Source organism: Pan paniscus, chromosome 6, assembly GCF_029289425.2.
Source record: "Pan paniscus chromosome 6, NHGRI_mPanPan1-v2.0_pri, whole genome shotgun sequence".
Lineage (NCBI taxonomy): Eukaryota > Metazoa > Chordata > Mammalia > Primates > Hominidae > Pan > Pan paniscus.
This window is the reverse complement of record NC_073255.2, coordinates 175,450,215-175,473,868: the sequence shown is the minus strand read 5'-3', so window position 1 is coordinate 175,473,868 and position 23,654 is coordinate 175,450,215. Positions and strand designations below refer to the sequence as shown.

At 44.9% G+C, this 23,654-nt stretch overlaps 1 protein-coding gene across 2 annotated transcripts in view; it reads left to right on the top strand.

Annotated features, from left to right (window-relative positions):
- Nucleotides 1-23,654, top strand: part of SVOPL (SVOP like) — an 83,006-nt gene that overhangs the window by 19,751 nt on the left and 39,601 nt on the right. For both annotated transcript variants that reach the window (XM_024929581.4, XM_003813420.5), the window contains 3 exons: nt 2,878-2,941; nt 11,524-11,649; nt 15,861-15,989. In XM_024929581.4, coding sequence (XP_024785349.2) covers nt 2,878-2,941; nt 11,524-11,649; nt 15,861-15,989 — 319 coding nt within the window. The remainder of the gene's footprint in view (nt 1-2,877; nt 2,942-11,523; nt 11,650-15,860; nt 15,990-23,654) is intronic.

The following is a 23,654-nucleotide window of genomic DNA, read 5'->3' as shown; positions in this document are numbered from 1 at the left end:
CTCAGCCTCCAAGTAGCTGGGATTACAGATGCCTGCCACCATGCCCAGCTAATTTTTTGTATTTTTAGTAGAGATGGGGTTTCGCCATGTTGGCCAGGCTAGTCTCGAACTCCTGACCTCAGGTAATCCACCCACCCGCCTTGGCCTCCCTAAGTGCTAGGATTATAGGTGTGAGTCACTGTGCCTGGCTGATCTAAACATATTCTGATTGGCATTGGTTGAAGGAGTTATCAGTAGAAAAGAATGTCCAGGTTAAGACATTCTGGTCTCCACAACCAAGGTTTTATCATGCAAATGAAGCCTCCAGGTAGCCAGCTTCAGAGAAAATAGATTGTAAATGTTTCTCACCAGACTTAAGGTCTGCGTTGATGCTAATGCTAGAGGGGTATAATGAGGCATGTCCGACCCCACTTCCTGTCGTGGCCTGAACCAGTCTTTCAGGTTAAATTTTAGAGTGCCCTGGCTGAGGAGGGAATCCATTCAGATGGTGGTAGTTGGGAGATGAACGGGGTTGGGGTGGGGGAGGGGGCACTTCAAATTTTATTTCTAGTTTACAGCATTAATAAGTTACAGATTTATAGATGTCACTTGTGCAAACTCAGTTTAAGCTTTGTTTGGCTTTTAGTGATAGCTGCTTATTTAATGCTCCAGCAGGAGCAGTTTTCTCCTTAAAATGATGCTTGATGGTGAGGCTAGCAGAGTGCTAGATCAAGCAGGTGTTAGCTTTTTTGTTCATAAGGCTAGTCATTGTTTTTGAGATGTGCAATATTTTGTTACAGTAAATACTAACAAGTGTCAGGTAACAAAATGTCAACCCAGGCTGGGCGTGGTGGCTTGCATCTGTAATCTGAGCACTTTGGGAAACTGAGGCAAATCCCTTCAGCCCAGGAGTTCAAGACCAGCCTGAGCAGCATAGTGAGACCCTCGCTCTACAAAAACAAACAAACAAAAATTTTTGAAGTCAATCCAAACATAATTGATTAATTTCTTGAATTTGTTGGAAGAGTTTAGTTTGACCATAAGCCCCTGTAACATTTAGGAGTAACTATTTTTGAGTACTATCACCCTATGATTTAAGACTCCTCTTGTAAAAGGGAGGGGGGGAATATGTCAGATGGGATCGAACTAGAGTGACTCCATCTTTAATGGGGGCTGGGTAAAATGAAGCTGAGACTTGCTGGGCTGCATTCCCAGGAGGTTAGGCATTCCTAGTCACAGGAAGAGACAGGAGATCAGCAGGACTGGTTTCACAGGATACACATCACAAGACACCCCGCTGATAAAACAAGATGTGGTAAAGAAACTGGCCTAAACCCACTAAAACCAAGATGGCGACCAAAGAGAGCTCTGATTGTCTTCACTGCTTATTATACTCTAATTATAATGTATTAGCATGCCAAAAGACACTCCCAGTGGTGCCAGGACAGCTTACAAATGCCATGGCAATGTCCAGAAATTACCCTAAATGGCCTAAAATAGGGAGGAACCCTCAGTTGCAGGAACTCCCCTCCCCTTGAATTCACAGGACCCCTTGGGCTCTTCTCTTCTTGGTGCCTTGGAGGAGATTATTCTTAAAATATGTTAGGAGATGTCAAAGCACCTAATTACTGCCTTCATGTGTTAGAGAAAGAATTGTTCTTCCCTGGGGCATACAGTAAGCTTTGAGCTTTGGAGCCCTAAAGGAGTAGAAGCTAAGTAAAAATTTAAAACATTCCCCAGGAAACAGCTCAATAAATATGTTAAAAATCCCCAAATTCTGGCTAATAACAGCAACAGAGAAGAGCAATTAGAAAACTGATAGAATATGTTTCTATTTATTCTTATATTCAGAAGAAAATATGTACTTAATTAGAAACTTGTGCCTTGACTGTCCTCATGAATTGAGAGAACTATTTACCTTCTCTCCGGTGTATTTTAATTTCCCAATGTGTTTTAGAAAAGGGAATCAGGCTGAGTGCAGTGGCTCACCCCTATAATCCCAGCCCTTTAGGAAACCAAGGTGCAACAGTTGCTTGAGGCCAGGATTGGCAATGCAGCAAGGTCCCATCTCTACAAAAAATTTAAAAATTAGCTGGGTGTGGTGGTGAGCACCTGTAATCCCAGCCACTTGGGAGGCTGAGGTGAGAAGATCTCTTGAGCCCAGGAGTTTGAGGCTGCAGCGAGCTGTGATCAAACCACTGTACTCCAACCTGGGAGACAGCCAGACCTTGTCTCTAAAATAAATAAATAAATAAATAAACAAATAAGAAAAGGGAATCAGGCTTGGGAAAACATTTTGCCAGTGCTTCCCTTGGCAAAACAGATAAGGCTTATATTTCTTTTTTCTTTTTTTTTTTTTTTTTTTGTCTTTTCGACATGGAGTTTCGCTCTTGTTGCTGGAGTGCAATGGCACAATATTGGCTCACCACAACCTCCACTTCCTGGGCTCAGGTGATTCTCCTGCCTCAGGCTCCCGAGTAGCTGGGACTACAGGCATGCACCACCACACCCAGCTAATTTTGTATTTTTAGTAGAAACGGGGTTTTTCCATGTTGTCCAGGCTGGTCTTGAACTCCTGACCTCAGGTGATCCACCCACCTTGGCCTCCCAAAGTGCAGAGATTACAGGTGTGAGCCACCGCACCTGGCCAGGCTTATATTTCTTAAGTGTTAGAAGGTTTAAAGTATTGGGAGTAAAGATGTAAACCCAGGAGCAATTGTCAGTTTCGTTCTTACTGTTCTCTTATGTGGATATTAGCTGTCATAATTCTCTTCTGATATATAATCAACTTCTATGCTTTTGAATTCTTTATCCCTGTGACAAGAAAAACCGATTATTTTTTAAAAGATGATTTAGTTTTTTAAAACAAAATTATGCTTTTTCCTGCTTCCTGTTTAGGTTAATCATAAAGACTGAATTTTTGCCCACGAAATACCGAGGCTATATGTTACCCTTGTCTCAGGTAAGGCAACGTAGGAGTTCTACCTGCCTTTGGCATCCTATGGGATAAGATGTACATATAGGCATACCTTGGAAATACTGCTGGTTTGGTACCAGATCGCTGCAATTAAGCGAGTATCAGAATAAAGTGAGTCACACAACGTTTTTGGTTTCTCAGTGCATGTAAACGTTATGTTTACACTATACTAAAGTCTACTAAGTGTGCAGTAGCATCATGCCTAAAAAGCAATGTACACACCTTAATTTTAAAATACTTGATTGCTGATAAATTCTAATGATCTTCTGAGCCTTTAGAGAGTCATAATCTTTTTGCTGGTAGAAGGTCTTGCCTCAGTGTTAATGGCTGCTGGCTGATCAGGGTGGTGGTTGCTGAACATTGAGGTGGCTGTGGCAATTCCTTAAAAAAAGATAACAATGAAGTTTGCGATATCAATGGACTTCTTCTTTTCCTGAAAGATTTCTCTGTAGGATGCAATGCTGTTTGATAGCATTTGACCCACAGTAGAGAACCTCTTTCAAAATTGCAGTCAATTCTCCCAAACTGTGCCACTGCCTTATCAACTAAGTTTATGAATATTCTAAATTCTTTGTTGTCATTTCAACAATGTTCATAGCCTCTTCACCAGGAGTAGATTTCATCTCAAGAAATCACTTTTGTTGCTTATCCATAAGAATATAATCCTGTAATATATATTACAGTAATAATGAATATATATCTATATTACACAAATATAGTATATATTACACTAATATATTGCATGTACATATATGTAAATTATATGTAAATATATTAGTATAATACATACATAGTAGTATATATACATTTATATGCACATATATTACTGTAGAGTGTGTGTGTAGGGGTGTGTGTGTGTGTGTGTGTGTAGCTTATATCACCTTGGAGGATAAAAGTGAGGCTCTGATATTTTTATTTTATTTTTTGAAATGGAGTTTTGCTCTTGTTGCCCAGGATGGAGTGGAATGGCACCATCTTGGCTCACTACAACCTCTGCCTCTTGGGTTCAAGTGATTCTCCTGCCTCAACCTCCCAAGTAGCTGGAATTACAGACGTGCACCACCATGCCCAGCTAATTTTTTATATTTTTGGTAGAGATGGGGTTTCACCATGTTGGCCAGGATGGTCTCAAACTCCTGACCTCAGGTGATCCACCCGCCTTGGCCTCCCAAAGTGCTGGGATTACAGGCATGAGGCACTGTGCCCAGCCGGCTCTGATTTTTCTTTTCTTTTCTTTTTTTTTGAGACAGGGTCTTGCTCTGTCACCCAGGCTGGAGTTTAGTGGTGCGATCTCAGCTCACTGCAACCTCTGCCTCCCAGGCTCAAGTGATCCTCCCACCTCAGCCACCTGAGTAACTGGGATTACAGGTGTGCATCACCACACCAGCTGATTGTTGTATTTTTTGTAGAGATGGGGTTTCTCCATGTTGCCTAGGCTGGTCTTGAACTCCTAAGCTCAAGCAATCTGCCCACCTTGGCCTCCTAAAGTGCTGGGATTACAGGTGTGAGCCACTGTACCCAGCAGGCTCTGATTTCTTTTTTTTTTTTAAAAAAAAAGGAAGTGAAACAGGAAGTGAAAATGTGGTCTCACTATGTTGTGTGGAGATGTGGTCTCACTATGTTGACCATGCTTTTCTGAAACTCATGGCTATTCTCCTGCCTCAGCCTTCCAAAGTGTTGGGATGACAGGTGTGAGCCATCTTGCGTGGTGAGCAGTAATATTTTAAAAAACCTTTTTTTCCAAGAAGTAGGTCTCAACAGTAGTCTTAAAATAGTAAACCGCCTGTAGTCCCAGCTACTCGGGAGGCTGAGGCAGGAGAATTGCTTGAACCTGGGAGGAGAAGGTTGCACTGAGCCAAGATTGCGCCACAGCATTCCAGCCTGGGTGACAGAGCGAGACTCTGTCTCAGAAAAAAAAAAAAAAAAAAAAAAAACTCAGTAAGCCATGCTGTAAACAGACATGCTGTTATCCAGGTTTTGTTGTTCTATTTCTAGAGAACAAACAGAGTAGATAAGCATCATTTAAACAATTTATTTTATTGATACATAGATTTACATATTTTGGGTATATGTGTGATAATACATTCGTGTAATCAAATCAGGATAATTAGGATATACATCATCTTATCTCTTCTGTACACTAGGAACCTATGAATTATTCTCTTCTAGCTATTTTGAAATGTACAGTCAATTAATATTAACTATAGTCACTCTACTGATCTAGCAAACACCAGGACTTATTTCTTCTGAGTGTTTATTTGTGTGCAAGATTTACCATGATTCTTTTTTTTTTTTTTTTTGAGGGAGTCTTGCTTTATTGCCCAGGCTGGAGTGCAGTGGGACAATCTTGGCTCACTGCAACATCTGCCTCCTGGGTTCAAGAGATTCTCACGCCTCAGCCTCCCAAGTACCTGAGATTACAGGAGTGCACCACCACACCCAGCTAACTTTTGTATCTTTTCTTTTCTTTTCTTTTCTTTTTTTTTTTTTTTTTTTTGAGACAGAGTCTTGCTCTGTCGTCCAGGCTGGAGTGTGGTGGCATGATCTCAGCTCACTGCAACCTCTGCCTCCCAGATTCAAGTGGTTCTCCTGCCTCAGCCTCCTGAGTAGCTGGGATTACAGGCACATGCCACTACGCCCAGCTAATTTTTGTATTTTTAGTGAGACATGGTTTCACCACGTTGGCCAGGTTGGTCTTGAACTCCTGACCTTGTGATCCACCCACCTCAGCCTCACAAAGTGCTGGAATTACAGGCTGAGCCGCCATGCCCGGCCCTGTATTTTTTCTTTAGTTGAGATGCGATTTTGCCATGTCGACCAGGCTGGTCTTGAACTCCTGGCCTCAAGTGATCTGGTTGCCTCAGCCTCCCAAAGTGCTGAAATTACAGGTAAGAGGCACTGTGCCCGGCCCCAAGATTTAGCATAATTCTTAAGGGCCTTAGGATATTCAGAATGGTCGATGATCATTGGCTTCAACTTGAAGTCACCAGGAGCATTAACCCCTAATAACAGATTCAGCCCGTCCTTTGAAGCTTTGAAATAGGCACTGATTTTTTCCTCTGTAGCCGTGAATGTCCTGCACGGCATCTTCTTCCAATGCAAGGTGGTTTCATCTACACTGAAAATCTGTTGAGGGTAGTAGCCGCCTGCACCAGTGATCTTAGCTAGATCTCCTGGATGACCTGCTGCAGCTTCTCCAGCAGCACTTGCTGTTTCACCTTGCACTTCTATGTTACGGAGACAGCGTCTTCCCTTAAACCTCACGAGCCAACCCCTGCTAGCTTCAGACTCTTCTTCAGCAGCTTCCCCACCTCTCTTAGCCTTCCCATAATTGAAGAGAGTTAGGGCCTTGCTGTGGATTAGGCTTTGGCTTAAGGGAATGTTGTGGCACTTTGATCTATCCAGACCACTCAGACTTTCTCCATATCAGCCGTAATGCTGTTTCACTTTCTTACCACTTTTGTTCACTGGGGTAGCACTTTTCATTTCCTTCAAGAACTTTTCTGCTGGGAGCGGTGGCTCACGCCTGTAATCCCAGCACTTTGGGAGGTAGAGGTGGGAGGATCACCTGAGGTCAGGGGTTCACGACCAGCCTGGCTAACATGGTGAAACCCTGCTTCTACTAAAAATACAAAAAATTAGTCGGGTGTGGTGGCGTGCACCTGTAATCCCAGCTACTTGGGAGACTGAGGCAGGAGAATCACTTGAACCTGGGAGGCGGAGGTTGCATGCAGTGAGCCAAGCTGAGATGGCACCATTGCATTCCAGCTTGGGCAACAAGAATGAAATGCCATCTCAAAAGAAAAAAAAAAGAACTTTTCCTTTGCATTCACAACTTGCCTGTTTGGTATGACAGGCCTAGCTTTTGGCTTACCTCAGCTTTCGACATGCCTTCCTCATGAAGCTTTAATCATTTCTAGCTTTAGATTTAAATAAGAGATGTGGCTGGGTGTGGCAGCTTATGCCTGTGATCCCAGTGCTTTGGAGGCCAAGGTGGGAGGATTGCTTGAGGCCAGGAGTTTGAGACCAGCCTAGATAACACAGTGAGGCCCCAAGTCTACAAAAATCAAAAAATCGGGCCAGACACAGTGGCTCACACCTAGAATCCCAGCACTTTGGGAGGCTGAGGTAGGAGGATCACTTGAGGTTAGGAGTCTGAGACCAGTTTGGCCAACATGGTGAAACGCTGTCTCTGCTAAAAATACAAAAATTAGCTTGGTGTGGTGCCAGGCACCTGTAATCCCAGCTGCTCAGGAGGCTGAGGCAGGAGAATCGCTTGAACCTGGGGGGCAGAAGTTGCAGTGAGCCAAGATCCTGTCTCTGCACTCCAGCCTGGGTGACAGAGCGAGGGGGAAAAAAAAAATTGGCTGGGTGTGGTGGCATGAACCTGTAATTCCATCTACTAGACAGGCTGAGATGGGAGGATCACTTGAGCCTGGGAAGTTGAGGTTGCAGTGAGCCATGATTGCGCCACTGCATTCTAGCCTGGGCAACAGAGCGAGACCCTGTCCCGGTAAAGAAAGAAAGATGCACAACTTTTCCTTTCAGTTGAACACTTAGAGACCATTTTAGGATTACTAATTGATCAAATTTCAATACTGTTGTATCTGAGGGCATAGGAAGGCTCAAGGAGAGGAGAGAAACCAAAGAATAGCCAGTAAGTGGAGCCATGAGACTCCACAGCATCTACTGAGTTCATATCTTATACAGGTGCAGTTTGCGGTGCCCCCAAACAATGAAAATAATTGCTGTAGTGGAAGATACATAGAAAATCATGGGTCACAGACTACCATAACAGATGCAAAAATAATGATAAAGTTTGAAATATTGTAAGAATTACTAAAACGTGACAGAGATATGAAGTGAGCACGTGCTATTGGGAAAATGGCACCAATAGACTTGCTGAAGACAGGATTGCAACAAACCTTCAATTTGTTAAAAAAAAATTGCAATATTTGCAAAGTGCACTAAAGCAAAGCACGATTAAAAGGAGGTGTGCCTGTGCATGTTTATTTTTGGCTGGTTGATTGTTCTTCGGTTGATACACTGTCTATTATTTTGTACCAACCAAAGAGGCCTGGGAATGCTTGAAGCCATAGGTCCAATTCCAAGGTTTTCTGAGCCCAGGATGATCATCATCCAACAGCATTTAGAACACAGTAACCAAATAGTCTGATGACCAGTTTCACTGGAATGACAGAAGCCTAGGGATGCATCCAGGATAAACTTTCTTCCACACCGAGGTTTCAGTGGTAGGTCCCAGCTGCTACCCCTTTAGGCTGTCTTACCTCCCTTCCAACGATCCTGGTGGTTGCAAGTCCAGAACTGGCTCATACCTGAGGGAACGTGCCAAAATTGCCTCCTTTAGGTGCTCTCAATCCCTCCTCAGACCCCTGCTGGCCATTGATTAGAGGTTTTGAATCCAGAAGACAGGTCAGTCTAGGTGCCCTGTCCCATCTACACTTAACCAAAAGCCCTGATTTTTCAGAGGAACGAGGAGAAAGATGACCCTTCCCGCTGAAGCCTTATACACTTGGCAATAAATAAAGCAGTAGGAAAATACTTTCAAATTTATTTTTTGTTAATAAACATAGGTGACAATTTTTTTGTTGTTGTTGAGACAAAGTCTCTCTCTGTCACCCAGGCTGGAGTACAGTGGCATGATCTTGGCTCACTGCAACCTCTGCCTCCTCGGTTCAAGTGATTCTCCTGCCTCCAGAGTGGCTGGGACTACAGGCATGCACTGCCATGCCTGGCTAATGTTTTATATTTTTAGTAGAGATGGGGTTTCACCACGTTGACCAGGCTGGTCTCTAACTCCTGACCTCAAGTGATCCACCTGCCTCGGCCTCCCAAAGTGCTGGGATTACAGGTGTGAGCCACCATGCCCGGCCTGACAAAAATTTTTTAAAAGAATCTAACAAGTACTGGATAGTGATTCTTTTCAATCCCTGCAGCTCTCTTCTAATCTTTGTCAAGATGGAGGCACAGGCTGGGTGCGATGGCTCACGCCTATAATCCCAACACTTTGGGAGGCTGAGGCAGGCAGATTGCTTGAGCCCAGGAGTTCGAGACCAGCCTGGGTAACGTGGTGGAACTCCATCTCTACAAAAATAAAAAAATTAGCTGGGTGTAGTGGCATGTGCCTGTAGTCCCAGCTACTCAGGAGGCTGAGGTGGATCAGTTAAGCTCAGGAGACCAAGGGACCGAGGCTACAGTGAGCCATTTATTGTGCCACTATACACGAGTCTGGGCAACAGAGTGAGACTCTGTCTCAAAAAAAAAACAGACAAACAAAAACTGGAGGCACACACTTCTAATACTTAGTGCTTGGGTCTTACACATGGTGTTATTGACTGAGCATGGTCCTACTCAAGCCCTGTTATGGACATTTTCTCTTCCACCTGCGTCTCTTACTTTGCCATGCTTCCTGGTTAAGTCTCTCCCTTGCTAGTATTATTTTCCATGTCTCCTGGGTCATCTAATATGCTCCAATACTGGGCCAGGTGCAGTGGCTCATGCCTGTAATCCCAGCACTTTGGGATGCCAAGGCAGGTGGATCACTTGAGGTCAGGAGATGGAGATGAGCCTGGTCAACATGGTGAAACTCTGTCTCTTAGATTAAAAATACAAAAATTAGCCAGGCATAGTGGCATGCACCTGTAATCTCAGCTACTCAGGAGGCTGAGGCAGGAGAATTGCTTGAACCTGGGAGGCAGAGGTTGCAGTAACCTGAGATCGTGCCACTGCACTCCAGCCTGGGCAACAGAGTGAGACTCAAAAAAAAAAAAAAATATATATATATATATATGTATATATATGAGGAAATAGATATATTCCAATATTTTACCCCTAAGCCCTCAATTTTTTTTTTTTTTTTTTTCTTAGAGACAGCTTATCTCTCTGTTACCCAGGCTGGAGTACATTGGTGTGATCACAGCTCCCTGCAGCCTCGAACTCCTGGGCTCAAGTGATCCTTCCACCTCAGCCTCCTAAGTAGCTGGGACTACAGGTGCATGTCATGGTGCCTAGTGAATTTTTAAATTTTTTTTTGTGGAGATGGAGTCTTGCTCTGTTGCCCAGGCTAGTCTCAAACTCCTGGCTTCAAGTGATTCCCCTACCTCAGCCTTCCAAAGTGTTGGGATAACAGGCATGAGCCACCGCACTGGCCCCAAAATCTTTCTCTACAACCTAGAGCACCTCCTTAACCTTCAGACCTAGGCAGCCAATGACCTGATAGTTACTTGAATGTCTTACAGGCTCCTCAATACAAGATACTCAGAACTAATCTCGTCTTCCCCTTAAGCCTCTTATTTCTGTTTCCATTTTCAGTTAATAGCAAACACTTTCCCCTCAGTGATCTTGGAACACAAACTCAGGAGGCATCCGGGACCCTCCCTGTCCCTCATCCCCAATCACAAGCCCTACTAACACACCCTCTATTATTAGACCTTCAGTCCAAACGTCCATCAGTGAACCGTGTCACCTTTCTCCAAAATGTGTTAATCCATCCGTTAAAAAATTTTTGTACAATTTGTTGAAAATGTATCAATTAAAAATAAGAATTTTGCTGGATGCAGTGGCTCACGCCTGAATCCCAGCACTTTGGGAGGCCGAGGCGGGCGGATCACGAGGTCAGGAGTTTGAGACCAGCCTGACCAACACGGTGAAACACTGCCTCTACTAAAAATACAAAAATTAGGTGGGTGTGGTGGTGCGCGCCTATAATGCCAGCTACTGAGGAGGCTGAGGCAGGAGATTGCTTGAACCCGGGAGGCAGAGGTTGCAGTGAGCTGAGATTGTGCCACTGCCCTCCAGTCTGGGCGACAGAGCAAGACTCCGTCTCAAAAAACAAACAAACAAAAAAAACCTTTTTTTTCACCATTCACTACTAAAATCCCATTCAATGCTATATCACTGACCTGGTCTACTGCAGTAGCCTTGTTACTGGCTTGCTTATTCATTGCCTCTTTAGCAATATTGTCCCTGATGACTCAAGTCCCACTCTATCACACTTTTCTATTTTCCTTACAGCCCTTACTGCTTTCTGAAATAGTCTTGTTTTTGTTGGTAACAGAGTTCTTTAGTGATGAAATAGTCACCCTGGGCTAGGCTCAGCGGCTCACACCTGTAATCCCAGCATTTTGGGAGGCTAAGGTGGGTGGATCATTTGAGGTCAGGAGTTCGAGACCAGCCTGGCCAACATGGTGAAATCCTGTCTCTACTAAAAATACAAAAAAAATGAGCTGGGCGTGGTGGCGCATGCCTATAATCCCAGCTACTCGGGAGGCTGAGGCATGAGAATCACTTGAACCCAGGAGGCAGAGGGTTCAGTGAGCCGAGATTGGATCACTGCACTCCAGCCTGGGTGAGAGAGTGGACCCTGTCTCAAAACAAAACAAAACAAAAAAAGGCAAAATGCTGGACAAAGTGGCTCCCAAAAGAAGATATGTGAAGCACATGGGACAGAAGGAATTTTAATCTTTCTAAAAATATATATTTTTCCTTTTTTTTTTCATTGTCATAATTCCCCAAAGAACTTTAATCCTGGACTTCTCTCTTCCTAGGTGTTCTGGCTTGCGGGCTCCCTGCTCATCATTGGCTTGGCCTCTGTGATCATCCCCACCATCGGGTGGCGCTGGCTCATTCGCGTCGCCTCCATCCCGGGCATCATCCTCATCGTGGCCTTCAAGGTGGGGAAGCACTTGTGGCTCCTTCCTGTTCCCTCCTCCTGCTGGTCCAGTGGCCTTCATGCCCCACAAATATCTTTTATTTTCCCCCTCGAGACAGAGTCTCTCTTTGTTGTCCAGGCTGCAGTGCAGAGGTGCAACCTCGGCTCACTGCAGCCTCCGTCTCCCAGGTTCAGGTGATTCTCCTGCCTCAGCCTCCCGAGTAGCTGGGATTACAGTCATGTGCCACCATACCCAGCTAATTTTTTTTTTTTGAGACGGAGTCTCCCCAGGCTGGAGTGCAGTGGCGTGACCCCAGGCTGGAGTGCAGTGGCGCGACCTCGGCTGGAGTGCAGTGGCGTGACCCCCAGGCTGGAGTGCAGTGGCGCTGGAGTGCAGTGTCCCCCAGGCTGGAGTGCAGTGGCGCGACCTCGGCTCACTGCAAGCTCCGCCTCCCGGGTTCACGCCATTCTCCTGCCTCAGACTCCTGAGTAGCTGGGACTACAGGCGCCCACCACCGCGCCTGGCTAATTTTTTTTTTTTTTTTTATTTTTAGTAGAGACAGTGTTTCACCGTGGTCTCGATCTCCTGACCTCGTGATCCACCCGCCTCGGCCTCCCAAAGTGCTATTATTAGCAGAGAAGGGGTTTCATCACATTGGACAGGCTGATCTTGAACTCCTGGCCTAAAGTGATCCGCCCGCCTTGGCACAAAGTGCTGGGATTACAGGCATGAGCCACCGCGCCAGGCCATCTTTCTCACATCCTATTACCTTTATTGAGGAGTCTGTCTCAACCAGCGTGCAGCCCTCACCTGCCTTAGCCTGCCTCGTTGCCCCTCTTCCTAGAAGTTTTGTCTGACGGCTCCGTCCTGTTTTTGCTGACTCCACTCTCTCCTTCAGCACCACCTGTTGGATGCTGTTGACATACTCCCAGGCCACCACAGGCTTCTCTCCCACTCATCTGTAGGTTGTTCAACTGTAGAATCATCATCTTCCTTAGTTTGCAGTACAATTCTACTCATTCAAAGACAAGATTGACCACTCAGCAGAACCGGGGTTTTATTTTGATGTCACCTACCCTATGGAATCAAAGAATGTCAGAATTCAGAAAGGTCCTTGATGGCCATTCATTCTAAACCTCGACTCAATACAGGCATCCCCTGTAGAAGCAGGTCTCTGCCAGAAAGCTGCTAGCTTCAGGCATGTGACTACTTTTTTTTTTTTTTTTTTGAAACAGAGTCTTACTCTATTGCCCAGGCTGGAGTGCAATGGCACAATCTCGGCTCACTGCAACCTCCACCTCCCATGTTCAAGTGATTCTTCTGCCTCAGCCTCCTGAGTACCTGGGGTTGCAGGCATGCACCACCACGCCCGACTCATTTTTGTATTTTAGTAGAGATGGGGTTTCACCATGTTGGCCAGGCTGGTCTTGAACTCCTGACCTAGTGATCCACCCGCCTCAGCCTCCCAAAGGGCTGGGATTACAGGTGTGAGCCACCACACCCGGCCAGACGTGTGACTACTTTATAGATTTCAACAGTATATCCCATCTCCAGGCACCCCTAGCTGTTAAAGTCTTTCCTATGTTGAGCAGAATTTTCTCCCTATAAATTTACCTGCAGGTCCTACTCTGTCTCTCAGGAAGACCGTAGAGCTATCTTCTCGCCATGTCATCTTTTTTCATTTTTCTTTTTTGAGATGGCGTTTCACTCTTGTTGCCCAGGCTGGAGTGCAATGGTGCGATCTCGGCTCTTCGCAACCTCTGCCTCCCGGGTTCAAGCAATTCTCCTGCCTCAGCCTCCAGAGTAGCTGGGACTACAGGCGCCAGGTGCGTGCCACCACACCCAGCTAATTTTTGTATTTTTAGTAGAGATGGGGTTTCACCATGTTGGCCAGGCTGGTCTCAACCTCCTGACCTCGTGATCCGCCCACCTCGGCCTCCCAAAGTGCTGGGATTGCAGGTGTGAGCCACTGCGCCCGGCCGTCATCCTCTTAAATATGTATGAATCTATGGCCCCTAAGCCTTTCCTTCTCTAAGCAATGTCATTACCTTCAAGTCTTCCTCAGGACAGCTGGCCCCACAGCCAGGTCCATTTTCTTCTGGACAAGCCCAGTTGGCCAGTGCCTTCTACACAGTGCACTTTTGCTGAGAATCACACACAGGCCCCAGGTGCTCGGGGACCAGTGAGCTTAGTAAGCCACTTGCTTCCTGTGGGCAGATTGTCTGCCTCTGTTGGTGTAGTCTAAGGCTTTCTGCTGGCCAGACATGGTGGCTCATGTTTGTAATCCCAGCACTTTAGAAAACCAAGGCAGGAGGATCGCTTGAGCCCAGGAGTTCAAGACCAGCCCGGGCAACATGGCAGAACCCCATCTCTATTAAAAATAAAAATTTCAGCTGGGTGTTGTGGTCCGTGCCTGTGGTCCCAGCTACTCAGGAGGCTGAGATGGGAGGGTTGCTCGGGCCTGGTTGGTCAAGGCTGCAGTCAGCTATGATTGCGCCACTGCCTTCTAGACTGGGCAACAGAGCAAGACTCTGTCTCTCAAAAAAACAAAAAACCAACAACAACGACAAAAACCAACACAAAGGGCTTCCTTTTGACCAGAACTGCCATCTTCCAGTAAGTCACCAAAATGACCTACACAAAGGGAAAGAGGAGAGGTCACCAGACCTCTTAGACAACATGGAGTTGTTCCTTTGGCCACATACCTATGAATCTGTAAGAAGGTGATATTGTAGACATCAAGGGGATGGGCGCTGTTTAAAAGGAATGCCCCCAGGTGTTACTGTGGCAGAACTGGAGGAGTCTCTGATGCTACGCAGCGTGCTGTTGGCATTGTTGTAAACAAACAGGTTATGGGCCAGATTCTTGTCAAGGGAATTGATGCGCATATTGAGTACACTAAGCACTCTAGGAGCCGAGATAGCTTCCTGAAACTCGTGCAGAAAATCATCAGAAAAACAAGCCAGCCGGGCGCGGTAGCTCACGCCTGTAATCCCAGCACTTTGGGAGGCTGAGGTGGGTGGATCACTAGGTCAGGAGTTTGAGACCAGCCTGGCCAACATGGTGAAACCCCATCTCTACTAAAAATACAAAAATTAGCCAGGTGTGGTGGTGCGTGCCTGTAATCCCAGCTACTCAGGAGGCTGAGGCAGGAGAATTGCTTGAACCCGGGAGGTGGAGGTTGCAGTGAGCTGAGATTGCACCACTGCACTCAGCTTGGGCGACAGAGCAAGACTCCATCTCAAAAAACAAAACAAAACGAAACAAAAAAACAAGGAAGCCGAAGGGAAGTATACCTGGGTTCGGCTGAAGCACCAGTCCTGTTCCACCCAGAGAGGCACATTTGTGAGAACCATGGCAGGGAGCCTGAGCTGCTGGAATCTTCTCCCTATGAATTCGTGGCATATTAACTGCAAAAAATAAAAAGATCTCTGGACTGTTTTAAAGGGATTGTGGAGGTGTTGAAGGAGGTGACTTCTGATTGTGGAAGAGATTATGTGCTGGGAAGCTGGCATATTGCTGTGGAGGCTGGGCATGAGGCAAGAGGAAAAAGGCTGGAAAATCAAGTGTCAGAATAACCAACAGGGGGACCCAAACTGCCCTCTGGCCATGGGAATGTGGGGCCAGGTGCTGCTGTAGAGGTGCTTTTCTGAGGAAGAGCCAACAGCCTTGATTGCGTGAGGCGTGAGAGACGGGAGGTGGTCAGAGTTGATTGTCGAGCTTCAGTGGAAGTCCATAATGTTTTCTGCGTGCGATGTTCCAAATATTCAGTATTCAGTGGGTTGAGAGCCTTCACAATCAGAACTGATTCCTTCACCGTGTGGGTGCTGGAGCCCCCTGTTCCTGTCACCCTTTGGTGGTTGCATGGTGGGGAGGTCCTGGGGTTCCTGGAGAGGGGGAGGGGGTGGAGAGGGGCGCCCGCGGCAGTGGCTATTTAACAATTGAAAGTGAGAATTTCATTATGTCAACAACTAGGTTGGGCCCTATTGGTGCAAAACTGAGTATCAGCCTGCCGTCATCCTGGAAGGGACTATGATAAGGAGAACATGACCTTTTTTGTTCCAAATCAACTTTGAATCCAACAGAATACCTGCTACATTGCATGCCTTTAAGCTGGTTACATACTTTTCCTATCTCGGGAAACTAGGACTGTAGTGTATAGAGCAATAATAGCTGTACCCCTGGGTTCTATAGCAGTGGCCACTCTGATGTTCTTTGTAATCTCTACCCAGTTTATTCCTGAATCTGCCCGGTTCAATGTCTCCACTGGGAACACTCGGGCTGCCCTGGCCACTCTGGAGCGCATTGCCAAGATGAACCGCTCGGTCATGCCGGAGGGGAAGCTGGTGGAGCCCGTCCTGGTGAGTGCTGGCCCCCGAGGTCTTCTCCTATCACCAGTGGCCACTGGGAAATCCCCTCAGTTGTGGAAGGCTGGAGGGAGGGGGGACCCTTGTTCTCTAGTCCTGTCCGAGAGGCAGGGCGATGGCCAGGAAAGATGTGAGGCTACATTCATTTTCACTGTGAGCCATGGGAGCCTAGTGAGTTACCTATCTTTGTTTTTCTTATCAATAAAATGGGAATAATAACACCCACCTTGCAGAGCTAATAACGTGATTTGGCATCATTGTCAATAGATGGGCGATTGTTTTCTTTTTTGTACTGGCCTTGTTTTATTTTGTTAGGAAGGTTATAAACCTCATTACATGACTTTTTTCATATCTCTGAAATAGTTTCTATAAGGTAGGTGTTAACCTCTTTGAACATTTGGTGAAATTGGCTCTAGAGTAGTTTGACCTGATATCTATTTTGAGTGGTTGGAGGATAGCAAGACATCGTTGAGCAGAGAGTTCCTTTTTTTTTTTTTTTTTTGATGGAGTCTTGCTCTGTCACCAGGCTGGAGTGCAGTGGCATGATCTCAGCTCACTGCAACCTCTACCTCCCGGGTTCAAGTGATTCTCCTGTGTCAGCCTCCCGAGTAGCTGGGACTACAGGTGCCCGCCACTACGCCCAGCTATTTTTGTGTTTTTAGTAGAGACAGGGTTTCACCATGTTGGCCAGGATGGTCTTGATCTCTTGACCTCGTGATCCACCCGCCTCGGTGTCCCAAAGTGCTGGGATTACAGGCGTGTCTAAATTGTGGTAAAATATACATAACATATAATTTATTATCTTAACAGTTTTTAAATGTACAGTTCAGTGATATTAAGTACATTTGTATTGTCATGAAACCATAACCAACATCCATCTCCAGAACTCTTCATCTTAACAAAGCTGAAATTCTATACTCATTAAACAAAAACTTTGTTCCCCCTCCCCCACCCTCTAAAAACCACTATCCTATTGTTTGTCTCTATAAAATTGACTATTCTAGATCCCTCACACGTAGAATCATACAGTGTTTGTCTTTTTGTGACTGGTTCATTTCATTTCATTTCGCATAATGTCCTTAAGGTTCATCCATGTAGCATAGGTCAGAATTTTCTTCCTTGTTAAGGCTGAATAATATTTCATTGTATGGATAGGCCATGTTTTGCTTATGTGTTTGTTGATGAACACGTCTACTGTTCAGCTATTGACTGATGCTACTATGAACACGGGTGACCAGGTAGCTCTTCAAGGCCTCACTTTCTTTCTCTTTTTTTTTTTTTTTTTTTGAGATGGAGTCTCACTCTTGCCCAGGCTGGAGTGCAGTGGCGTGATCTTGGCTCACTGCAACTTCCGACTCCCTGGTTCAAGCAATTCTCCTGCCTCAGCCTCCCAAGTAGCTGGGACTACAGGCACCTGCCACCGCGCCCAGCTAATTTTTGTATTTTTAGTAGAGATGGGGTTTCACCATGTTAACCAGGATGTTCTCAATCTCCTGACCTTGTGATCCGCCCTCCTCGGCCTCCCAAAGTGCTGGGATTACAGGCGTGAGCCACCGCACCTGGCCAAGGCCTCACTTTCAATTCTTCTGGATATATACCCAGATGTGGAATTGGTGGATCCTGTGATAATTCTGTTTAATTTTTTTGAGGAATCACCATACTGTGTTCTACAGCAGCTGAACCATTTTACATTCCCACCAACAGTGCACAAGGGATCCAGTTTCACTACATCCTGGGCAGAGGAGTTTTTAAAAAAACTACGATTCAATTTATTTAAAGGTTACTGTCTACTTTTGTTTATACTTTTGATTGAGTCAATTTTGGTTATATATATTATTATTAAAAATTTTCTTTCTTTCTTTTTTTTTTTTTTTTGGAGGTAAGAGTCTCGCTCTATCGTCCAGGCTGGAGTGTAGTGGCATAATCTTGGCTCACTGCAACCTCTGCCTCCTGGGTTCAAGTGATTCTCCAGTCTCAGCTTCCTGAGGAGCTGGGATTACAGGCGCCTGCCACCATGGCTGGCTAATATTTGTGTTTTTAGTAGGGATGGGGTTTCGCCATGTTGGTCAGGCTGGTCTCAAACTCCTGACCTCAGGTGATCCGCCCTCCTCGGCCTCCCAAAGTGCTGGGATTACAGGCGTGAGGCCCCGCGCCCAGCTGAGGCTGTCTTTTCATTGCATTCTAGCATATGATTGATTTTTGTCCATGCATTAGTCTTATTACTTGAAGTATTTCTTTATCCTTATATGGCTTTGGACCTTACATTTTTTTTGTTGTAGTTGTCTAAACTGAATTTAAGTTTTTTTTTTAATAATTTCAGCTTTTATTTAGTTATTTTTTGTGATGGGGTCTCACTCTGTCACCCCGGTTGGAGTGCAGTAGTACTGTCATAGCTCACTGCAGCCTTGACCTTCCAGGCTCAATCCTCCTACCTCAGCCTCCAGAATAGCTAGGACCACAGGTGTGCGCCATCATACCCAGCTAATTTTTAAATTTCTTGTAAACATGGGGTCTTGCTTTGTTGCTCAGGCCAGTCTTGAACTCCTGGGGTCAAGCAGTCCTCCCTCCTTGGCCTCCCAAATTTATGGGATTACAGGTGTGAACCACTGTACCCAGTCAACTCTTATTTTAGATTCAGGGGGTACATGTGTGGCTTTGTTACATGGGTCTATTGCATGATGCTGAGGTTTGGGGTATGATTGATCCTGTCATCCAGGCAGTGAGCATAGTACCCAATAGTTAGTTTTTCAGCCCTTGCCCTTTCCCTCCCCACTCTAGTAGTCTGCAGTGTCTATTGCTGTCCTCTTTATGTCCATGAGTACCCAATGTTGAGCTCCCACTTAAAAGTGAGAACATATGGTATTTGGCTTTCTGTTCCTGCATTAATTTTCTTAGGATAATGGACTCCAGCTGCATCCATGTTGTTGTAAAGGACATGATTTCATTCTTATTTGTGGCTGCCTTAATCTGTTTAAAAATTTTTTAAAAAGCTGGGTGCAGTGGCTCACGCCTGTAATCCCAGCACTTTGAGAGACCGAGGTGGGTGGATTACCTGAGGTCCGGAGTTTCACCTGAGGTTGGGAGTTTCAGACCAGCCTGACCAACATGGAGAAACCCTGACTCTAGTAAAAATATAAAATTAGCCGGGCATGGTGGCACATGCCTGTAATCCCAGCTACTCGGGAGGCTGAGGCAGTAGAAATGCTTGAACCCGGGAGGCAGAGATTGCGGTGAGCCGAGATGGCACCATTGCACTCCAGTTGGGGCAACAAGAGCGAAACTCCATCTCAAAACATAAATAAATATAAAAAAAAAAGTTTTAAAAAAAATCATTGTCTTTGAGAATGAAGAGCCTTAAATTCTATTTTCTCTCATTTTAACACATTGAAAGTAGCTTTGGTTAGTATTTTCCATGTGCATCTTTTTTCAGCTCTTTATTTTTAGTCTTTCTATACTGCTTTGCTTTTAAATATATTTCTTGAGTCCGGGTGTGAGATAGCTCAGGCCTGTAATCCCAGCACTTTGGGAGGCTGAAATGAGAAGATCACTTGAGGCCAAGATTTTGAGACCAGCCCGGGCATCAAAACAGGACCCCTTTTTACCGCACCCCCCCCAAAAAAAACCAGGCATAGTGGCGCACACCTGTAGTCCCAACTAGCTATTTCAGAGGTTGAGGCAGGAGGGTTGCTTGAGTCCAGGAGGTTGAGGCTACAGTGAGCTATGGAGGCTTGAGCCTAGGATGTCAAGGCTGCAGTGAGCTATGATCGCACTGCTGTACTGGACCCTGTATTTTAGTAGCCCGGACAACAGGGCGAGACCCTGTCTCAAAGTATCTCTTGTAAAGCTATAGGTGATTTTTTCCCCCTTCCTTTTCCTTTCCTTTCCATTCTTTTCTCTTCTTTTCTTTTTTTTTTTTTTTGAGACGGAGTCTCCCTCTGTCGCCCAGGCTGGAGTGCAGAGGCACAGTCTCTGCAACCTCTGCCTCCCAGGTTCAAGCGATTCTCCTGCCTCAGCCTCCCAAGTAGCTGGGATTACAGGCACCCGCCACCACACCCAAATAACTTTCGTTTTTTTAATAGAGACAGGGTTTCACAATGTTGGCCAGGCTGGTCTTGAACTCCTGACCTCACGTGGTCCACCCACCTCAGCCTCCCAAAGTGCTGGGATTACAGGCATGAGCCACTGTGCCCAGCCGATATTCTTTTAATAATGAGTTGGACCCACTTACTTCTCCTGGCATATGTGGGCTTCTTTCATTTATTTTTATTTATTTATATATTTTTTGAGACAGAATCTTGCTCTGTTGCCCAGGCTGGAGTGCAGTGATGGGATCTCAGCTCACTGCAACCTTCGCCTCCTAGGTTCAAGCAATTCTCCTGCCTCAGCCCCCCAAGTAGCTGGGACTACAGGCATATGCCACCATGCCCAGTTAATTTTTGTATTTTTTTAGTAGAGGTGGGGTTTTGCCATTTTGGCCAGGCTGGTCTTGAACTCCTGACCTCAGGTGATCCACCTGCCTCAGCCTTCCAAAGTGTTGGGATTACAGGCATGAGCCACTGTGCCTGGCCTGTTATTTATTTTGTATTTCTTCTTATTTGTGTGCACAGTTTCAGGAAGATATTTTGTGTTTTTTCTGAATCATGTCTTTCCTTGTCTCCTTGACTAACTTCTATTAGATTGAGTTTGCCTTTCCCTCCCCTGCACTTCCTTTTATTAACTTGGAATTAATGTACTTTCTTTTATTCTAGAGGTAGCCCTTAACTATTGAAAACACACATTTACAATATTTAATATTATTTGCTACCTTTATCTGGTAACTGGTTTTTTCTTTCTCCTCTCTCATTTATATGGCTTTGGACCTTAAATTCTATTTTTTTTTTCTTTGAACTTAAGTTTATTTTGTTTTTTTATAATTTCAACTTTTATTTTAGCTGTTTTTTGTGATGGGGTCTCACCCTGTCACCCAGCGGGAGTGCAGTGGTGCAATCATAGTTCACTGCAATCTTGACCTCGCAAGCTAGACAATACAAGGATGCTAAATATGATCTTGCCAATTATTGTCTTCCAAATCTTGTTTGCCCAGGATTTCAGTTACACTTTGTTCATAAGTTTTTCTAAATTGTCATTATTTTGGAGCCAGTATTTATTTAGATTTATTAACATTTTTATTGACTTTTGCAGTTTTTATTACTAATGAGTTTTTTGCATCCCCTTTCTATTGTGTTAATTTGGTTTTATACTTTTTTTTTTTTTGAGGTGGAGTCTCAATCTGCTGCCCAGGCTAGAGTACAGTGGCGCCATCTCGGCACACTGAAACCTCCCCTTCCTGGGTCCAAGCGATTCTCCTGCTTTAGCCCCTCAAGTAGCTGGGATTACAGGCAAGGGCCACCACACCCACCTAATTGTTATATTTTAGTAGAGATGGGGTTTCACCACGTTGGCCAAGCTGGTCTGGAACTCCTGACCTCAAGTGATCCACCTGCATTGACCTCGCAAAGTGCTGGGATTACAGGTGTGAGCCACAACACCCGGCCAATTTGTTTTTTTTTTAATTTATTTTATTTTTTATTTTTTGAGATGGAGGCTCGCTCTCGGCCAGGCTGGAGTGCAGCGGCACGATCTTGGCTCACTGCAATCTCTGCCTCCTGGGTTCAAGCGATTCTCCTGCCTTAGCCTCCTGAGTAGCTGGGATTACAGGTGCCCGCCACCATGCCTGGCTAGTTTTTGTATTTTTAGTAGAGATGGCGTTTCACCATGTTGGCCAGGTTGGTCTTGAACTCCTGACCTCAAGTGATCTGCCTGCCTCGGCCTCCCAAAGTGCTGGAATTACAGCCATGAGCCACTATGTCTGGCCGATTTGGTTTTACTCTTAATATTTAAATGTTAGATCTCTGTGGGTTTAATTGGGTACAAGAAACATGGTACAGATTTAGCTTTGTTATATCCACATGACTAACCAGTTGCTCTGGGGTGTGTGTGTATGTGTGTGTATGTATGTGTGTGTGTGTGTATATATATATATATATATATATGATGGAGTCTCGCTGTGTCACCCAGGCTGGCGTGCAGTGGAGTGATCTTGGCTCACTGCAACCTCTGCCTCCTGAGTTCAAGTGTTTTTCATGCTTCAGCCTCCTGAGTAGCTGGGATTACAGGCTTGTACCACCACACCTAACTAATTTTTGTATTTTTAGTAGAGATGGAGTTTCACCATGTTGGGCAGGCTGGTCTCGAATTCCTGGCCTCAAGTGATACACCCACCTCAACTTCCCAAAGTGCTGAGATTACAGGCATCCACCACACCCAGCCCATGATGTCTATATTTTGAATAATCCATTCATTACATATTTGAATCTATTTTTGAATAATCTGTTCTAATGATAGATTTATAGATTCAAGTATATATGGGGATTTATTATATGATAAAGAGAACATTTCAAGTTGTCAAGAAAAGGATAGACAGGTCTGTTATTGGTATGATATGACACTGTTTTAATTATAGTATTTTATAATATACTTTTCATTTCTGATAGGGTAAATTCCCCTGGTCAAACATCTTTTTCAGAATTTTCCAAGCTATATTTTCAGGCTTATTTTACTAGAAAAATTTTGGAGCCACTTTATTAAGATCTACTCCCACCTTCCCCTCAAATAAATTAGTTAATTAAAATAAAATAAAATCCACCGGGTGTGGTGGCTCACATCTGTAATCCCAGTACTTTGGGAGGCCGAGGTGGGTGGGTCACCTGAGGCCAAGAGTTCGAGACTAGCCTGGCCAACATGATGAAACTCTGTCTTTACTAAAAATACAAAAACTAGCCAGGCTTCATGGCAGACACCTGTAATCCCAGCTACTTAGGAGGCCGAGGCACGAGAATCGCTTGAACCCAGGAGGTGGAGGTTGCAGTGAGCCAAGATCACACCACTTTACTCCAGCCTGGGCAACATAATGAAACTCTGTCTCAAAAAAAAAAAAAAAAAAAATCCTATGAGAGTTTGAGATTTTGTTGACATTATAGGCTAATAATGTAGAGAGAATCAGTATCTTTGTAATACTGAGTATTCTTGCCCTGCTTTAAGTGTATTTCCCCATTTATTTCTTTCTATTTTTCTCAGCAACATTTTATAACTAATGTCAGTACTGCACATTTCTTATAAAAATGTATTCCTATCCACTTTGTTTTTAAAAATTATTTTATAAACAGAATTTTAAAAATTATTACTTTTCAGCCGGGCCCAGTGGCTCATGCCTGTAATCCCAGCACTTTGGGAGGCTGAGGCAGGTGAATCACTGGGTCAGGAGTTCAAGACCAGCCTGACCAACATGGTGAAACCTCATCTCTACTAAAAATACAAAAAATTAGCTGGGTGTACTGGTGTGCGCCTGTAGTCCCAGCTACTCCCAGCTACTTGGGAGGCTGAGGCAGGAGAATCACTTGCATCTGGGAGGAGGAGGTTGCAGTAAGCTGAGATCGCACCACTGCACTCCAGCCCTGGTGACAGTGAGACTGTTTCAAAAAAGAAAAAAAAATATTTTTCTATCAGATTCATCACTTTTATTTTCTGTGTTGTGTGGCTCACTTACTTTTGTGGTTCTCTGAAGTATTTTTATAGCTTTATAACCCTCTTAACAGCAATTGTCAATTTCTTGATTGCTAA